This window comes from Crinia signifera, chromosome 9 (assembly GCF_055691185.1).
Source record: "Crinia signifera chromosome 9, ASM5569118v1, whole genome shotgun sequence".
NCBI classification, from domain to species: Eukaryota; Metazoa; Chordata; class Amphibia; order Anura; family Myobatrachidae; genus Crinia; species Crinia signifera.
Window position 1 is genome coordinate 13,693,296 of NC_139225.1, and position 19,318 is coordinate 13,712,613.

The following is a 19,318-nucleotide window of genomic DNA, read 5'->3' on the forward strand; positions in this document are numbered from 1 at the left end:
TATTTTGAATTCAAATAGCAAATGTGAGCGATGCGGGTATTTTGAACATTTCTCACAGATGTTGGCACTCAAATGATTAAATTAGGTGATCAGTGTGCATACCCTCTAAAAGAAGGCAGTAAATTATTTTCCGGTAATTGAATTAGACCCTATTTTGGAATTTACTTATTATTTACTTTGGACGAAATCCAACAGACGGCGGGGAAAGATACAGAAATGGCGACTCCGACGTTGAGGCCTCGGCAAACCTTAAGTGCACATGACCTCCGTGTCCGACGCTTGAATGAAGCGCTTCAGTTTTTCCAGCGCAGTAAGTTTATGCCGTTTCACCTTCTTTTTCCTGATGCGCTCTATGAGGAACAAATCGCAAACGCCTTCTTGTTGTGTTTTTGCAGTTAACTCAAAAGTGTTGTTCAAAGGAAACTTTAATCTGCTCCAGCATCTCGCAGTTGTAGAGTCTTTCGGACTGGAACATGGAATCCCTGCCGATGGTATTGACGTTCTGCTCAGACAAGCTCTCAGTGGCAACCTAGGTAAGTTTTGTACATCTATAAGTAATAGTTTAAGTCTTCTCATTTTCGTTGTCCTAGTATAAATGAGTGTATTGAACAATTGACGTTTGCCTTCATTTGTATGAGATCAGAAAAAAAGAAATTGTTGCCATTCCAAGTTTCACCTGCCCAAATAAATGCACGCTGTAAATCAATTTAATTTTTTTTACATATTAGAATGTTTTTTTTTAACGGCTACTCTAAACCAGCGATTCCCAAACTTTTTTGAATCGCTGCACCCTAGAGCATTCAAGTTTTCAAGGCGCCCCTAGGCCAAATGTTTTTTACTGAGAAATTCAGAAACAAATATTCTATAAACACATTGGGGCAGATGTATTAAGCCTTAACAAGAGATAAATTCAAGGGTGATAGATAGAGATAAACGTGCAGCCAATCAGCTCCTTACTGACTTTTTTCAAACACAGGCTGTAACATGGCAGTTAGCAGGTGATTGGCTGGACGTTTATCTCTCCATATCACACTTAGATTTATCTCTTGTTAAAGCTTAATACATCTGCCCCATAGTACTTAATGTATCACAGTTCTGTGGTGAGGGACAGGCTTTGCTTCTGTTTGTCCACATATATTATGATTGGCAGCCACTAGCACGGATTTTGCCTGTTAAGGCCCCCATACACTATACGATTTTGGGACGATTTCATCCGATTTCGGCACTTTGGGCCGATAACCGGATGAAATCGCCCCAAAATCGCAGGTGTGTGATGTATGATCCGATCCGATGCGCGGTCCCGTGCGCATCGGACCGGATCAGGGAGGTCGGACGGTCAGCACATAAGATCATCCGACCTCCCTGTATGCTATGCATATGCCTGCCCACCTGTCAGGCATATGCATGCAGACACCGGGGGGCGGGGGAGCACGGCGGGCAGACACACTGACCTGGCCGGGCAGCTGTGATCACAAATAGCAGCGCTGCCGCTGCTGGACTGGACAGGACGCGCAGTGGCGCTATTAGATTTTTAAAATCCCTTTCAAATGACCGGCCGTTCTGTGATTGGCTGAGAGCTCTCTCAGCCAATCACAGAACGGCCGGTCATTTGACAGGTATTTTGAAAATCTAATAGCGCCACTGCGCGTCCCGTCCCGCAGCGGCAGCGCTGCTATTTGTGATCACAGCTGCCCGGCCAGGTCAGCATCACTCGCCGCCGCCCGCCCCCACTACTGCCGCCGCCCGCCCCCACTACTGCCGCCGCCCGCCCCCACTACTGCCGACGCTCGCCCCCACTACTGCCGCCGCCCGCCTCAACTACTGCCGCTGCCCGCCCCACTGCTCCTCACCGCCCTGCAGCTCCCCATTTGTTTTACATGTGATAAATCGCAAGCGATTTATCACATGTAAAAACTGGCTCATCAAGTGCCAAATTGTATGTGAGCCTCCCGGGGAGCTGCCGGGCGGCTCACAGGAGAATTGGGTCCGACTTGTCCTAAGGACAAGTCGGCCTAATGTATGGGGGCCTTTACATTTCCCATAATTAATATGTATTTGTCCTGGTCCACCAACCCAAGGCAGCCCTGCAAGTGTCCTGAGGCAGCCCAGGGTGCCTAGGCACACACAGTTTGGGAACCACTGCTCTGAAACTATTGAAATTAGTCCATTGAGGTGGTGACATGGCATTTAGCTTAGTTACAGCTTGCAATAAGAACACTTTATATAGTTTTCCTTGTTAATTAATGTTTCACATATACCTCCATGTGGGGAGGATTTCATGGTGCTCACAGGTCAGTCGCACTCTCAGAGAATGAAGGGGTACATGTGCTATAGTGGCACGGATCTTGCTGCCGTACCTTCTCCTGCTTCACCTCTTTACTGAGGCCAGATGTATTAACGTCTTGTCTGCCCTCTGGCAATGACCGGCAGCTCTCCCAGGTTATCAGCCTACGGCTGCAGTGCACATACGTCTTGCTACTATTGCAAGATCTCCCATGCACAGCTGGGAGCTGCAGCAGCTGTTACGGGGTCTGTCAATTGCGCAACGACATTGCAGCTGTTGCAAACAATAGCTGCTAATGTGTGAATGGTCATTGCTACTAACCATTCATTGCCCCCAGATATCGGTGTGCTGTATTAAAGGTAGCGGCGCCGAAAATGACAAGGACCCATAGCCTTTACACATGTCTCACTCATACATGGGGAAGAAGCGGTATGAGCGCTGGGAACAGGGTTTATACCGCTTCTCCCCAATAAAGAGCATTCAGAAATGTTCTCCTGACTTCAGATATTCGCAGATGAACACATCTATACAACTGTACCTCTTGGCCATTTGTTCATTCAAGTTGTCAACTTTTTGTTTGTTAAAATGTATTGACACAATACTAGCGCATTTTTAGCAGTCCTGAAATGAGGCTGGGTAATAACAAAGAAAGAGGAAAGTAGAAATTTATACATAAGTATAAGCATTATAGTGTTCACTCTAGGTTTTACAGCGGGCTGGGGGGCCATCACGAAAGGGGGTGTGCCCGGGCCGCCGCAGTCACGAAAGGGCCCCTCCGAAGTCCCTATGATGCTGGGGAAGCGCCGGGCATCGCCGTCTACGGCGACGCTGGGCTTCCCCGTGAGGCTGTTTTAGTGGGGCACTGCGAGAGGGGCAGGGCGCATTTTGCCCTTTAAAATTCGTCAGGGTGCAGCGCCCCGCTAAAACAGCCTAGCGGGAACACTACATTACTTATTGCAGATCAGAAAGGTTTCAGCGGGTCTTGGCGGGCTGTATGATCCTATTGTATATTGGCATAGGGTGAGTGGCTTCTGTGAGTGTAGAAAGAGAAGTTGTGTAAAGCTGTTTATGGACTGGAGGTAACTGGGTACAGTAGCACATGGTATGTGGATTATGTTGGTGGTTCAGGAATTTGATTAGTTTGCTTCACTTTTTTTTTTTTGCGCTGCTGAGCGATGCAGATCTTGCACAGAGCGGAGGTGTTCATTCGGGGGATGTATGTTGGCGTTTGTTCTGTTCATAACCTAATGTGTGAAATTATTTTATATTAATGGAGTCAGCCAGTGTAAGGACTAACAGAGGAGAAACACAAACCTGTTTGTAAGTTAGATCAGTCTAAAAAGCCTTTAAAACAGCCGTGTCCACCCCTGGTGCAAAAGATCTGTCTAAAACGATTCGATTTCTGTGAATGGTATACACCTCTCGCCATAACCTGCAAGTCTACCTACCTTTAGTGTTCATTCTAGCACCCGCCATATTTGAAAACCCATGCAGTTCCTCCTCCCTGCCTGGAGTGTCGCTGTCTGCTGTAGTGCTTCTAGCACAGTGTGGTCAGTATATCAGCACTGATATGCAAACCAAACATGTGCTAGAAATGCCACAGCAGACAGCGACACCCCAGGCAGGGAAGAGGAACTGCATGGGTTTTCAAATATGGCGGGTGCTAGAATGAACACTATACCTTGCATTGACCTCACTCAGATTAACCCACATGCGTGCGCCCCTGTTACCACCAAATTGCACCCATTTAGCTGCAAGTATTGCTGTGAGTGGAATACATCTATTTCAGATTCGCTGTTAAATGTGTACAAATGTTCAGCAGTGCTAAAAATCTCAAGAGCGTTTACAAAGTGGACTTGTGTGCAGCTGAGTTCAGCCCTGTATGATTAAGGCTGTAAAGGAACCCGTTCAGAATCTTACTTCGACAGAAGTCGTCGTTTCAGTCCCTGAACAGTAGAAAGGAATTTTTTTTTTTTTTTTTTTAAATCTCGCGCTGCTCCAAAAACCTAATGCTTCAACCTGTTCTGTGTCTGAAATCCCTATTGTTCAGGTGTTAATAGATATGTTCAAGTTGGAGTTCTTAGCTTAAGTTTGTAATTTCCACAATTCCTTTTGCTGGAGTTCCAGACTGAGATGGATATGGCCGCTTGTCATCCGATTCAGAGCTATCGGAATAAGGGAACGAATGAAGTGTCACATCGAATGTCGATTTCCGCAGATTCTCAATGGTGCCATGAATATTTATCGTATCATGCAGCCATGACTGGGATCGCATTCGATACATCAAATGCAAAGGAACAGCACAATGTATTATATGCGGTCCAGCCGCCGGTGGGTGAGTGGGCGGGGTTATCGCATGCGATACCTCGCACTAGTGAATGTGGCTCTTCACTCTGCTGGTGTGGTGAAGGGACCATTACGAATGTTGTAGTGGTTCTATCTATCACAGGGCATGTATTGTCACTTACAGTGATTATATGACTATATAGTATATATTTAATTTTTATTTTATTTTTTCGCCAGTGGAAAAAGTGAACATCCGTATTTTAAAGTGTCTGGTTCCTGCTAAAGAAGTTCTGCGAGAGAGCGTCATTGCTGCTGTGTCTTTGTTTTGCACTGGGAAAAGTTCCTCCGGTACTCAGGTATTTCTCTCACTATTACTTTTGAAGATCTCTCTGCCCAGCTAGCTTTGGCTAGAGAAGGGGGAGGATGTGTGACGCTCATCAGACATTGTTTCAACATTCGCAAATTGCGTTTCTGTACAGTGCTGCCTCTAGTTCAGTAGTCCTTTTGTAAGACTGCAATTATGCGTCTCAGAGGCAGATCTAGTTTACTACTACACATCGGGTGCTCGGAAAAAAATTTGGACCCTCTTCCTGTCCATCTTTGGCTAATATGTATTACTGCAGGGGTGGGCAAACTACGGCCCGCGACCAGATCTTGACTGGACCGCAGTGCCACTGAGGACATATTTTGCACTCCACGCGTGGGCAGCTGGGATTTCCTCAGCAGCACCGCATAGCCCGGCTCCCCGCTGCCCTGACTCAGTTGAGTGACAGCTGAGCTGTTGGCACCACACAGTAGTGCAGGGCAGCGGTGCGACAGCTCAGCTGTCCTGTAGTGTGTTAGGTAGATGCTGGAGGCTCATTGATTGGCTGTGCAGGGCTGCAGGAGGCGGGATCCCGGGCAGCATGTGACATGTGGATGGAGGCTTCTTAAATATATATAGATAGAATTTGAGTGTGGTATAGCACACCGACATTCAGGATCCCGACAGTCATTAGCCCGACGTCTGGATCCTGACTGCCCGGACTTAGACAGAGGGGGGCAGTGCAACAAAGCCCCTTGTGGGCTCACTGCGCTCGCCAAGCTGCGGGCACAGTAGCTCGCTACTCTTGCCACCTATTCTATTCTCCCTCTATGGGGGTCGTGGTCCCTCACGATGGAGAATAGCTGGTGGCCATCGGGTTTTAACAGTCGGGATTCCGACGTCGGTGGGAATCCATCCAGCACCCATAGAATTTGAGCTCATCCCGTGTGGTGTAATATGAATTTTGTGTGCGGCCTGCGAATATTTACTGGAATTGTTAAGTGGCCCCACCAACCAAAATAATCGCCCACCACTGTATTACTGTATAGGTTACCTGTAGATTCGTGGTTAATCATGTGTATATATTTTTCTTCCTCCAGATTTTTTTTATTCGCTGGCTGACCTCGGTGCTCGATTTCATTCCATGTAAAGACGTGCTCTCTTCATTCTACAATTTCTTCTTCTGTTTGATCCAGGATGACAAATTGGTATGAATTCTGTAAAAAAAAAATCCCCCTAAATTCTATATTCCATGAAGGTTTGGAAGTAAAAGTTTGCAGATTTTTGTATTGAAATTTGTCATCTCATCGAGTCTTCTAAAAGGGATATTTCCTTGTCAGGGTCCATGGGTCCCACAGGGGACATCGGAGTTGTAGGTGGATCCAGGGGGTCCGAGGATATTGACGTCCTGTCTGGGGGCAGAATAGAAGTTATATGTAACTGGAGAAAAGTTTAAACTAAGCATTGCGGAAATAGTTGAGTGCAATCCTCAATAAAATTAAAAGTTTTAGATCCCTCTTTTTGCTACATGGAGAGAGGCAGAGTTTTGCCAATTACTACTTCATAGATTATGTATACTTTATATTTTTTACCTTTTTTTTCTATCTTACTGGAATTGAATGCACAATGAAAAAGATTGTTTGTTTTTTTAATGTAACTTACTGGACCCATTATATTTCTTAAACAGTGTCCGTCATTATGTCACTTGCTGTATCTGCTGACCAGGAAGGAGCATGGTAAGTAAAAGTACACCTCAGTTGTTACAAAATGATGATCTCCCCCATTACATTATATACATGCTAAATTTTATTCACCCATGAAGCTGTCTGACACAGACTAGTTAACAGGATCAGGTAGTCTCTTTTATACCCCTTTCACATTGCACAAATAACCAAGGTCGGACCCGGGTTGGTGACAGGTCGACCCAGGTCGAGGTGCAGTGTGCTCACCACACCCAAATAACCTTTCACACCCAATAACCTTTTACTTTCATACATAGGATACACTAGGGCAGTGTTTTTCAACCACCATGCCGTGGCACACTAGTGTGCCTTCAGCTGATCTCAAGTGTGCCCCCAGAGCTGTAGGTGTCCACCAGTTTACAGCCATCACCACCAGTTCAACTGTTATTCACTGGTCTCTTCCTGCTCCAGTCCTGCCTCTGTATCCTGGGACCACCCCTTTCTGCCATTAGTGCGTCCAGATCTGACTGATGGCCCCTTCTCCTCTTGTCATCTGCTCATCATCACTGGTTGGTGTCGGCTGATGATCCCTCGGTCTTCTCTGTTATGTCAATGATGTAGGTCCTGGTTCAAGGGCTCAATGCTTAAGAAGCTTCCTAGAGACTGGATGGGACATGAATCGGATTTAAAGGGGATGAGTTACAGGCAACTAGGGGAGAAGCTGCTTGGGTGTCCTGCTGTTCTACTGTCCCCACAAGTTCCCTATGAGAGCATGATGGCAGCTAGGCAGTGACTCGTATGGTTGTCACATAAGGGCATTCTATAACTCTACCCACTGGGTAACTGAAAACAATTTGCATTCGCATTGGGTCTGCTGTGTCCTTGGCAATTTTGAAATCTTGTTTGTGCAGTGAGTTGACAATCCCTGCACTAGGGTGTAGTGTCTGGTCTTGGAGCTGGAACACTTGCTCACTCACCAACCTGCCATTTAATCCTAATGTCTGTTGGAAAGCGCTGTATTTTTTTTGTTAACTATAATTTTTTAACTTAATTTCCCATGTGGGTACAAATTTGTAACCTTCCGTGCCTGCTCCAGCAGGAGTGGGTATGTTTGTAGGGGTTTGCTGAAATGCTCCTGTTTTTTTATATATATTTTTTTGTTTTCACTGATCTGAGCAGCAGTCCGGACAGGTCACATGTTCCCCTGCTACAACACCCACCGCCGGTGGCGACCACCTCCCGCTTGTGTGAGACGGTGGGGGGGACAGGTGCGGTTGGGGGTCTGGCGCTGCTGCACTTATCCGCTAGACCACCGCGCACATTTTACAGGCAGTTCCCTGATGGCTTTGGCGCCTGAGGGGGAGGGAGACTTGCCTGTAGCTCCTCCTCCACCCCTGGAGCTTGCTTGCAGCCTTGCTGACTGCTTGCCCTGGGTTGCCTGCCCCTCCCCTCTGAAGTTGGGTTGTATATAGATCCTGGTTTTAGACAGGTTAGGGGGAGATTGGGGGAAAGGGATCAGAACAGTCGCACAGGATTCAAATCTATCGAAAATTATTTAATTTACCCTCATATATTATTTTCTTTAATATATTTGAAACAAGTGGAGGGTGTGCTACCACTGGACACAGATTTATATAACAACAGGGAAATGAAAGAATGTCGGTGTGTGGTGCACAGAGAAAAATGATTAATCTAAAATGTAACTTTTATTACAAATCTTTAAAATGGTAGCGAAGTATGGACACAGACATTACAGAACATGAAAGTGATTTAAAAAGGATAATATATCCTATTTGATGTGACTACAATACTGTATCCCCATTGACAGAATTATTGATTTGATGTCTGTCTCCACGTATATGAAAAAAAGACAGAGAGAGACAGTGCTGATGTCAGACACTGCGTCTCTGACCTGGCGTGCCCAGTGGCGACTGGCACACGCTCGTGAGGCAAAGGCTCGGCTGGTTACAGATCACAATTATTAAACATCAATATGTGGGGAAAGGGAGTAGGGAGTCACAACAGTTATCTGACGGGTCAGCGTATGCTTCGCTGATGGGAGCTTCATCAGGACCCGTTGTTGTTGTTATAGATCCTGGTTTTAACTGTTGCTCCTGCCTTCTATTGCTGTTAGACCTTTTATACCCTGCTTAATAGTCCCTTACAAGGGAACTCTATGGACCGGTTGGGTTTACCATGCGGTTCAATGTGACCTATTTGAACCCTAGAGCAATTTTGCTCCTGGATAAGTTAACCAAAGATTTCTAAAATTGGCAAATTCTGTGACGTTTTTATCATTCATACTGTATGAGGGATAGGGTGAGCTGGATGGAAGTATGTTTGGAGACGCATATTTGGCACCTGGTATAGCCACATTCATCATGGCTACATTGCAGCCGCTGGTGCCCGTTTTGCACACCTACCCACCCCCATGACTCAGGCCGCTGGGCTGCACCGGGCTGCCAGCTAATACGTTTTCAATGGTGCGCACACATTACGCCACGCATGCTGCACCCGCAACAAAACCAAGCCACGATGGGCGTGGCTACATTTATATACAAACACACACACGGGTTTAGACAAAAATATGGAACGCCTAGAAAAATAATTTTATTTTTTATTTTAAAATATAATGCTACCAGAATCTGATCTAATTAGTTTGTTGTAATCCTGCTTACACTGCGGTATCTAGAAACGTCATATATCAAACTGATAAATATATACTGGACCAACTTCCATGTTTAGTACCGCTGAGTACCAAACCCTCTTTGGGATATCTGGTGCCACCAAATTACTGGACGACCATCCCCTGTAGTTTTCTTAAAACAAGAAAGCATGGTCATTGGTGGATGCCAGTAAGTCTATCCCTGCTAAAGCTACTGGACCATTTCTCTGGAGGAATGGACTGGGGGGGGGGTCAGTCTATTTCCCATTCTCTATTCCTAGAATAAAGACGGTAGATCCGGTTAAACAATAAACACTTTGCTTTAGGAAATTACCTGCACAGAACTATTTATTATCAGGAACCTTGTCCTTCCCTGATGTACTGTAGACGTGCGACTTGCTGTAGCAATGCCTGAATGGGAAATTGTGCTTTCTTCAATGGTTTTCGAACTTCTTATGGTTCCCATGCACAGTGCGTTTTGGCCTTGGGATGCGATGTGCGCAAAGTACAACAAATATGTGCGGCACGTACTTTTTTAACTAGATTGCATCTCATTTTATAGGCAACATTCCATCTTGAATGGAACGATATCTTAGTAAATGTACGCCTGAACATGTGTGTATAGACATTGGGATCATCGCGCAGCAAGCAACACATAAAACTTTGACTACAGATCTGTACTATAGCGTCTTGCCTGCACAGTCTATTTTTATGTTCGATTTGCGCTGAACGGGAGCCAGCATCGGGATTGAAAAGCGCGTTGAAAGTGGTTGAAAACCGTTAAATTTAGATTACATTTCTATTCAATTTTGACTATTTAGTCCATGTATACACTACATAAGAGGGGAGACATGTGACTTTATTCCAAGCTCTCCCCCCCAACAATTTGAAAAATATTACATCAAGATATTTATAAAGCATTTTGAAAGTTTAAAAACTTATACTTTAAATACATACTGTTTTCAGATATTTCAGTTAGACAACTGATTGAAATTAATTAAAAATAGTCTAAGAAGAAAAGGAGAGGGAAGGGATGGGGGAGGAAAGGAATAGAAAGGGAACCAACCCGGCTGTTGATTAAAAGAATATATATAAAAAAAAAAAACTCCAATAGAATAAATAATTAAATTAATTAAATAATGAATGGAAAGCTAGAGGAATATTGAAATATGAAGACCATGGGCTCCAGACTCTTATGAATTTAGCAGAGGAACCATTTAAAATGGTACTTATATACGCCATAGAGTGAATATGCCATATTTTACTAATTATCTCAGCTATCCCTGCTCCTCTTGTCTTGGCGCTAAGCTAACTTGTGCTGACATACTCCTTCAGTACTTCACGAAATACTGGGGGGAGGAGATTATATACCCTAAAAATTAACAATTTTTTTCCCTCGGTTCACTCAAGATTATGCACCTGTTACTATTGGGGCAGATGTATTGAGCCTGGAGGAGAGATAAAGTAAAAAGGAGATAACGCACCAGCCAATGAACTGTTTGAAAAATGACAGTTGGGAACTGGTTGGCTGGTGCGTTATCTCCTTTCACTTTATATCCAGTTTATCTCTTCTCCAGGCTTAATACATCTGCCCCACTAGGTGCTATTAGGGGTACGAAATCTGTACTGTAACCCTTATCCTACCCTTAACCTCTTCCCCATTTCCCCGCTGCCTAACCCTATCCTCCCCTCCACTTTTGGCTTAACCCTATTACTTGCCAACAGAATATGTAGGGATTCTGCTGTCGAGATGCCAACTTCATCACCTTGTAATTCTCTGTTCTAAAATTGAAAGTGTATTTTGTTGTTTTAACAGTGCGGGCCTACAGAGTACGAACTCTTCTCGAACTTCAAATCAGAAAGGTATGAACGTAAGCTACTCTATATACACATGGTCCTCCTCCTAGTGTAAGTCAGAGATACATATTAGCAGATGCTAATGTGTAGAGGGGATGCAATTATCTTATTGTGTTTGGGAGGGTGCAGCCCTAACCAAGTTCTGTAACCATAATTAGAAGCCAGTAATTTAGTGGGAATGAGACAGGATTTGGAGAAGTTGAGCCGGGAGATCAGAGACGAGATGTATGCTGTAGCCCCGGCATACTTGTATTTGGGATTCCGGAGTAGGCCTTGTGAGCCGCCGTGGGATTCCGGAGTAGGCCTTGTGAGCCGCCGTGGGATTCCGGAGTAGGCCTTGTGAGCCGCCGTGGGATTCCGGAGTAGGCCTTGTGAGCCGCCGTGGGATTCCGGAGTAGGCCTTGTGAGCCGCCGTGGGATTCCGGAGTAGGCCTTGTGAGCCGCCGTGGGATTCCGGAGTAGGCCTGGTGAGCCGCCGTGGGATTCCGGAGTAGGCCTGGTGAGCCGCCGTGGGATTCCGGAGTAGGCCTGGTGAGCCGCCGTGGGATTCCGGAGTAGGCCTTGTGAGCCGCCGTGGGATTCCGGAGTAGGCCTTGTGAGCCGCCGTGGGATTCCGGAGTAGGCCTTGTGAGCCGCCGTGGGATTCCGGAGTAGGCCTGGTGAGCCGCCGTGGGATTCCGGAGTAGGCCTGGTGAGCCGCCATGGGATTCCGGAGTAGGCCTGGTGAGCCGCCGTGGGATTCCGGAGTAGACCTGGTGAGCCGCCGTGGGATTCCGGAGTAGACCTGGTGAGCCGCCGTGGGATTCCGGAGTAGGCCTTGTGAGCCGCCGTGGGATTCCGGAGTAGGCCTTGTGAGCCGCCGTGGGATTCCGGAGTAGGCCTGGTGAGCCGCCGTGGGATTCCGGAGTAGGCCTGGTGAGCCGCCGTGGGATTCCGGAGTAGGCCTGGTGAGCCGCCGTGGGATTCCGGAGTAGGCCTGGTGAGCCGCCGTGGGATTCCGGAGTAGACCTGGTGAGCCGCCGTGGGATTCCGGAGTAGGCCTGGTGAGCCGCCGTGTGATTCCGGAGTAGGCCTGGTGAGCCGCCGTGGGATTCCGGAATAGGCCTTGTGAGCCGCCGTGGGAATGAATATAGCAAGACTACGATGGTAAAGTGCACAGAGCGATAATCCATTGTATGGGTGAACTAATACAGCTGATCTTCAGAACATCCACATTGCAATACATACATATATAAATAGTACTGGACATCTGTTGTATTATCTCCCAAATCTTGTATAGGCATATGATCACATATACCATGAAGTGAGGGAGTTATACAGGAACATGATTACCCCCTACGTGATTCATCAGATCGCTTCCCTCTCTTTTAAGGCATGGAGCAATATGAAGGACCTGGGATCCCGTTCTAAACCCAAAATAGTGCAATTCTAAAACAACTCTCTGGATCCTCAGTTTCTATACCCCATATCCATTTGCAAATCCGACATGGATTTTCGACTATTTCCTAGACTGCATTCGGACTGCTAGATCAATAAGTCAATAAGGATCAGCTGTTTTTTAGTTTGACCGGTAGAAATTCAATAGTTTTGTGAAATTTCTAAGTCTATGTCTAAGAAGCCTTAATGGAACATGTGAATTTTTTTTTTTTGTCTCGTCTATGGAAATCCCCCGCCGGCCGCATTGAATTTATATGTCAGTTCTCCCTTATCCGTGTATTCCAAAAACCATGGTTATTTAAAATATTTCGTTTTTTTTGTTTGTTTGTTTTCCACCCCAGCCCCTTTTTTTTTCATACTTACCTCGTCCCCCGATGTCCACGGCGGCCTCCGTGATCCTCTTCAGCGGCATCTCCGGTCCCAAGTGTGCATTGCGCGAATGCGTGGTCACACCAGTGACGTCACCGGCTCATTTGCGTAATGCACCTCTGGGACCGGAGATGCCACTGAAGAGGATCTTGAAGGCCACCGGGGGACACAGTAAACATTAGAGGACCATCGGGGCACCACTAGGGGACCAGGTAAGTATGGGGGGAAATAAATATTCCAAAATCCGAAAAAAATGCCTTATCCAAAATGCTTGTGGTCCCAAGCATTTCGGATAAGGGAATACTAATGCAGGGCTGGGCAGCACCGGCCCTCCAGATGTTGATGAACTACACATCCCAACATGCCTTGCATCAGTTTCAGCATGGCCACATAGCAAAACTAATGCAAAGCATCCTGGGATGTGTAGTTCATCAACATCTGGAGGGCCGGTGTTGCCCAGCCCTGTTCTAATGGAACCTTGTGCAGTGCATGGCTGTTCACCTCTTGGAATTACAGTAAATCCGGCATTGCTTGCAGTAGTTTGTGTTCATATTCTGAGCGTATATAAGCAATGCGTTTTACAATATTTCTCTGAATCATTATTTTTTTTTTTTTTTTTTTACAGGATCTCATATATTTTGTTCTATACGGCAATTTATATAATCATGACGAGCTCATTATTTCTCTGGTCCCGCTTTGTGTTGGCCATTCATTTGAAACAATGACTATATATTTTTTTCTATTGTAGTGTGTTTACTGTATGATGCAAGCTGAGTATTTTTTATGTCTTTCCTAGGGATTACAACCTCACATCCTAGGCCTACTTTCCTTGTATAAGGTTTTCAGTCCTGAGCTGGTCTCTCTTACGTTACCTGGAAAAATGAAGGCAAGTAAAAAAAAATATATATATGATTGGTTCGTTTAAAAAAAAAAAAAAGAAAATACTGGCCTGTTTTTGGAGGAGGGAATTTATCATTCTTTCTTTTTTGTAGGTGTACTTTAAAACTTCTAGCTTGCTCTTTACCTCCGAGCTGAAAGCCATTATCAAGAGGAATGCAGGTGATCCTGCTGGCGATCATAGTTTGAGTATGAGCAAACCATCTCGTAAAAGGGTGAGTATGAATTGCCCCCTTTCCCCCCCCAATGTAATTCGCTGTATGTAATCTAGTTACAGGATGCTATTAGTGGCCTTGAATTTACTGACCAACTCATAGAATACACAGACTTGCCATTGCTACATGCACTTTATATTTTGAGATTCAAACTTTACTCCATAGTCGCTGATAAGCCTTTTACACCAAAACGCTAGGTTTTTTGGAACCAGCTTCCCGGCGTTTTTTACATTTTACACCACACGGCCTTTACCCGGCAGAGGCAGTTTCTGGGCTGAAACTTGGAATTTCTGTTCAGTAGCAGTGATTTGCTGTAGTCAGTAGTGTGACTTCTGTACATGCTCATTGCCTCTGCTGTTAACTCTAAGCAAATCCTTAAGGGACCCCCTGACAGTAGAGAATACATCTGGCCTGACCCCTGTGATCTGTGTCTAATCTCAGCTGCTACTGTGTGTGAGTTGTAGACTTGTTTTTACATTTATTTACAGTTTCTTTTATACAAAAAGGTGATAATGGTGTGCAGAGAAGCAGTGCATTAGTTTGATTCATATTGTAATTAATCTCCCACACATTGCCATAGTGGCCTAGCTTTGGGCAACAGTCACCGATGACCCTGTACAATCCCTCCTAATCTTATGGGAAGATACTGTTCGCTCAGCGCCGTGCCTCCTGTTTTTGGGAATGAATTAATAGTGGGGTTTCCTGTCCTTCAACCCAATAGTATGTCTACATTTTGTTTATACCTGAAGGATGTTACTACTTATGCGGCTTTTGAATATATATTTTTTTTCTTGCTATCCTACAGAAGTGGAACAGTAGTATCCATGTACCCACCTGCAGCAGTTTTAGTTGGGGTGATCAGTCTGCCGGCTCTAATAGAGTCTCAGTGTTCAAAAGTCCGAATTTCCCAGTGGAGAAAATTCAGACCCTTTCACAACTACTGGACAACATCATGACATTTCAGGTGACAACTGTGGGGCGCAAAGTGGGGCATGTGTTCGCCGGAGGTGCATGGTGCCGGCCAAACCCGCTGTGTGGTTTACAATAGACAAACAAGACTTACAACATATATTAAACTGTTAGTCCATTCCCATCTCTTAGAACTGGTTAGTAATTAATTGCATGCATGCTGGGATAATCGTTACTTTGTAGCCAGTTAATAGGATAAATTTTAAATAACACAGTCCTCACTTGATGTGCCCATGCAAGGTTAGTAATATACTTTATAAGATTTCCAGCTTTGGAGCAGCGATGGGGTATTATGGCTTATAGATACCGTAATGTTTTTCCGACCGTTGGTGCAGTCCTATTACACGGTCATATCCGAGATCAACCGTTGGTGGTGTCTAGTTTTAGCCATGAGCGTCCCCTCTGTCCTCTTAACGCGTTTCTCCGCCTCAAAACACCTCTCAGCGGCTTCCTCAGGAGTGGAAATCATTTACAAGGAAAAACCCATGCCTTGTTAATGATTGCCGGTTTTGTTTAAATAAATTTTTTTGTAGCTATTAGATACAGTGTGATAGTGTAAGATCTAATGACTAAAGCCCCATACACACTAGAAGATACATTTTGAAAGATACAGTATCTTTCAGAAAGCCCGTTCCGAAAGATAACTTCTACTTTATCTTCTAGTGTGTACGCTCAATGTCATTAACAATGTGAGCCCCTGTGCACTAACGGGTGTGGTTTGGCGGCCCAACAGGGGGATCCCGACGTCGGAATCCCGACTGTTGGTGCTCCGACAGGGAGGCAAGCCCAAAAAAGCCCCTTGCGGGCGCGATGCGCTCACCACACGTTCCATTCTCCTTATATGGGGGTCGTGGTCCCCTACAAGGCAGAATAGCCCCTGTCAGTCAGGATCCCCCCTGTCAGAGCACCAGCAATCAGGATTCCAAGAAGGGAATAAAAGGGAATATTGTGCATAAAAGGTATTTAAGAAACCATTTTAGTTCAACGTCGAGATTTTTTTTTTTGTTGTTCAAATATCCAACGCATCTCGATATGGGTACATTCTACATGGGGGGTGGTGGTAATGCCCTGGGCAAGCAGGGTTTTATGGAGGATTTTTGCAGAGCAGCTTGGGAGTTCTTTTTTCAGACTTTTATCTGTAATAAAAAATACTCCACAAAATGATTCTATTAAAATTAGTTTGTTGCAATGTCTTTGCTTTCGCGGTTCTTATAAGTGAAGAATCCTTCTCTTAGATTCTCCGATACATCTCATGTGTTTTGGCTGCCAAGGGGGTGAAAAGGAAAAGTAAGACCGTACCATGGGTGTTCTTTCCTTTCCATGACCGATTAAACAGACCACACTGGTGGGAATATTCCTGTTTGGGGTTTTGTCAGAAACAGGAGTGTAAAGCCCCATACACACTAGCACAGTCATAAGGTGGCCCTCCAGCTGTTGAAGAATTACACATCCCAGCATGCCTTGCATCAGTTTCAGGATGGCAAAATAACAAAACTAAGGCAAGGCATGCTGGGATGTGTAGTTCATCAACCGCTGGAGGGGGTCGCTTATTGCCCTCCCCTGCTCTAGCCTATAAGCTCCGTGAACAATACTATTAATGATATTGTTCGAGCTCCTGGCAAACAATATAGTGCATACACACCGACCGATATCATTCAGTTACATCACGCACCCTTACTGCTGTAGTGCACCGTGTATGATTGCATGCAGCACAGACGACTGGAAGGGTCGTTAACGATGCACCGTTATCAATATTGAGCGTACACGCTAGACCAGGGGTGGCCAAACCTGTCCTCAAGATCTACCAATGGTGCATGTTTTCCAGGCAACCTGTGGATCTATAGTAGGAATGAATGCAGCTGGTTTAAAAATGTGACAGTTAGTAATGACTACAGCTGTGCACCAGCTAGGTGATGTGGAAAATGTGGACTGTTGGTAGATCTCGAGGACCGGTTTGGCCACCCCTGCGCTAGACTATATAAACTATATATAGTTATCGTTCATATCGATATGTCATCTAGTGTGTATGGGGATATTGTATACCTTCAGGGATGTTTTGTTTTTCGGCCCCTGCTCAGCTGACTAAGGAGTTTTAATAAATACAAATTTTTATTTAAAGTAATTTTTTCCATTTATCAGTGTAATGAATATTTTATTATTCATTGGATCAAATTTAGAAAATAAATAAAAATGACAGTGTTCTTCTTTGTTTTCTCCAGCTCCCAGCGCAGATGGGCTGCATCCTTAATAATCCAGTGCTGCTGCATTATGTCAGCTGTGCTAGAGAAGAAGATGCCTTCCTCAGGCTAAACTACTGGCTGGCATTTATCCTGCATGAAGGTACAAAACTGATTCGCATCAATGTTGTTTTCAGTAAATTCAAATGTTTTAGGTTCTCAAAGTAATATGAAATGTATTGGCAACTAAAATGGTGCATGGCCTACATCACACAACGTACCAGGAAAGACTAAAAGATCTTAATATGTATACTTTAGAGCAGAGAAGGGAAAGGGGGGACATGATAGAAACTTTCACATATATCAAGGGCTTTAACAAGGTACAGGTGGGAGACATTCTTCACAGGAAGAGGAGCAACAGAACACGAGGACATGCACTGACACTAGAGGGAGGAAGGTACAGGTGGGAGACATTCTTCCCAGGAAGAGGAGCAATGGAACATGAGGACATGCACTGACACTAGACGGAGGAAGATTCAGGGGAAATGTGAGGAAGAATTACTTCACAGAAAGAGTAGTAGATAAGTGGAATAGCCTACCATCAGAGGTGGTAGAGGCAAATACAGTAGTACAATTTAACCATGCTTGGGATAAGCATATTGATATCCTTACATAGAAATAAGGATAAAATATGGTCCAGGTAACGGGGCAGACTAGATGGGCCAAGTGGTTCTTATCTGCTGTCAAATTCTATGTTTCTATGAAATAACTGGACTGTGTAATATGCTCATAGATGACCTGATAGTTTATCATTTGTTAACCCCGCACCATATGTACGCCATACTTTATCCTGAATCAAGCCACTATAAAGTCTCATCCTGTGCGAGTGCACAATAATACCAAAAGGGTATGTTATGATCCAGTCCCGCTGGTTTAGCCATTCAATAATAATAAGAAGACTGGATGGAAACCGTTTAACAGTTTTCAGAACATTTTGCGAAAGAAGCATCAAAGCATTTTCTCAAAACAACACAGCAGTGGCGGTCCTCGTAATCCACAACATTTAGAGTATGGATATTGGAGGTACAGTAAAAATACTGAAGTCTTCATTTATTTAAACACTCCGCGTCGTAGCCATGGCAGTACGGGTTACCGAAACCAGTTTCTCCGCTTTATCTTCCTCTAGTTTCCAGTGGATCCTTGTCCATATCCGTTACTTTAGGGTTCAGTCTTTAACCCAAACCTGAAATAACTTCATTTAATGGCATGTACTTGGGAACTGCTCTGAGTAAAAGTCGCATCTGCTTCATTAATCTGTACACTAATAACCAGAAGCAAAGATAATAGTTATCTATAGTATATTAGTGTTTTTGCAGGTGCGATTAAATATCACCACACTTATGGTTCTGCCGTTTTGCTAAAATATGCAGTTTGGGCTCTAGAAGCGGCCGTGAAGGTGCGATTACAGGTGCCATTGTTGGCATTTACATGCCGCTGGAATGGCAGGGGTCCATCCAATTACCAGCAAAAGGATGACTGATAAGTGTCGTCAATTGATCATTCGTTTATCTTTCTGAATTTGCTCCATCAAGTCCTTTGTTGCCTGCGGTGCTGAGTAAGTGTTATACAGCATTGTATAGTTTATAAAGTGTAGACAATATACAGGGTTGATGTTCCGGTAAAATATTTGGGACGTCTTCTAGAATAAAGAAGCAACAGTCAATGGGATGTAAAGATGCAACATGCTGAGTTTTGGCTGGCAAGGATAAAGCAATCTTACTGAGTCTCTGCAAATTTTTCTTGATGGGGGTAATGTTTCAGTAGCAGACGGGATGAAATTATGGGGGTTATTCAGACCTGAACGCTGCACTGCGAAATTGCAGAGCCCTTTGATCAGATAGTCACCACGCTGCCAGATGGAGAATCCACACTGTCCAAGGCTGTTTAATGGCTTCCATTATCCATTCGCAACTTACTCGGCATTGAATGATTTTCCAAGTCTGTGTTTAATCCAAAACCCCTACTCTTCCTGTGCGGTAGAAACAGGCTGAGGCCAGAGCTGACGTCACACACCCTCCCTGAAAATGCCTGGGCACATCTACGTTTTCCCTGACACTCCCAGAACACAGCCAGGTGACACCCACAGGACGGCTTCTTGCGTATGGCTAGCAGCCAG

At 44.8% G+C, this 19,318-nt stretch overlaps 1 protein-coding gene across 1 annotated transcript in view; it reads left to right on the forward strand.

Moving 5' to 3' along the window:
• The window catches only part of CENPI (centromere protein I), a 36,363-nt gene that overhangs the window by 5,103 nt on the left and 11,942 nt on the right, over window positions 1-19,318 (forward strand). The window contains exons 2-11 of the mRNA XM_083161063.1: window positions 196-310; window positions 396-533; window positions 4,808-4,926; window positions 5,975-6,082; window positions 6,562-6,610; window positions 11,038-11,084; window positions 13,681-13,770; window positions 13,877-13,996; window positions 14,802-14,960; window positions 17,185-17,305. Of these exons, the coding sequence (XP_083017189.1) occupies window positions 217-310; window positions 396-533; window positions 4,808-4,926; window positions 5,975-6,082; window positions 6,562-6,610; window positions 11,038-11,084; window positions 13,681-13,770; window positions 13,877-13,996; window positions 14,802-14,960; window positions 17,185-17,305 (1,045 nt within the window). The 5' untranslated portion in view covers window positions 196-216. The remainder of the gene's footprint in view (window positions 1-195; window positions 311-395; window positions 534-4,807; window positions 4,927-5,974; window positions 6,083-6,561; window positions 6,611-11,037; window positions 11,085-13,680; window positions 13,771-13,876; window positions 13,997-14,801; window positions 14,961-17,184; window positions 17,306-19,318) is intronic.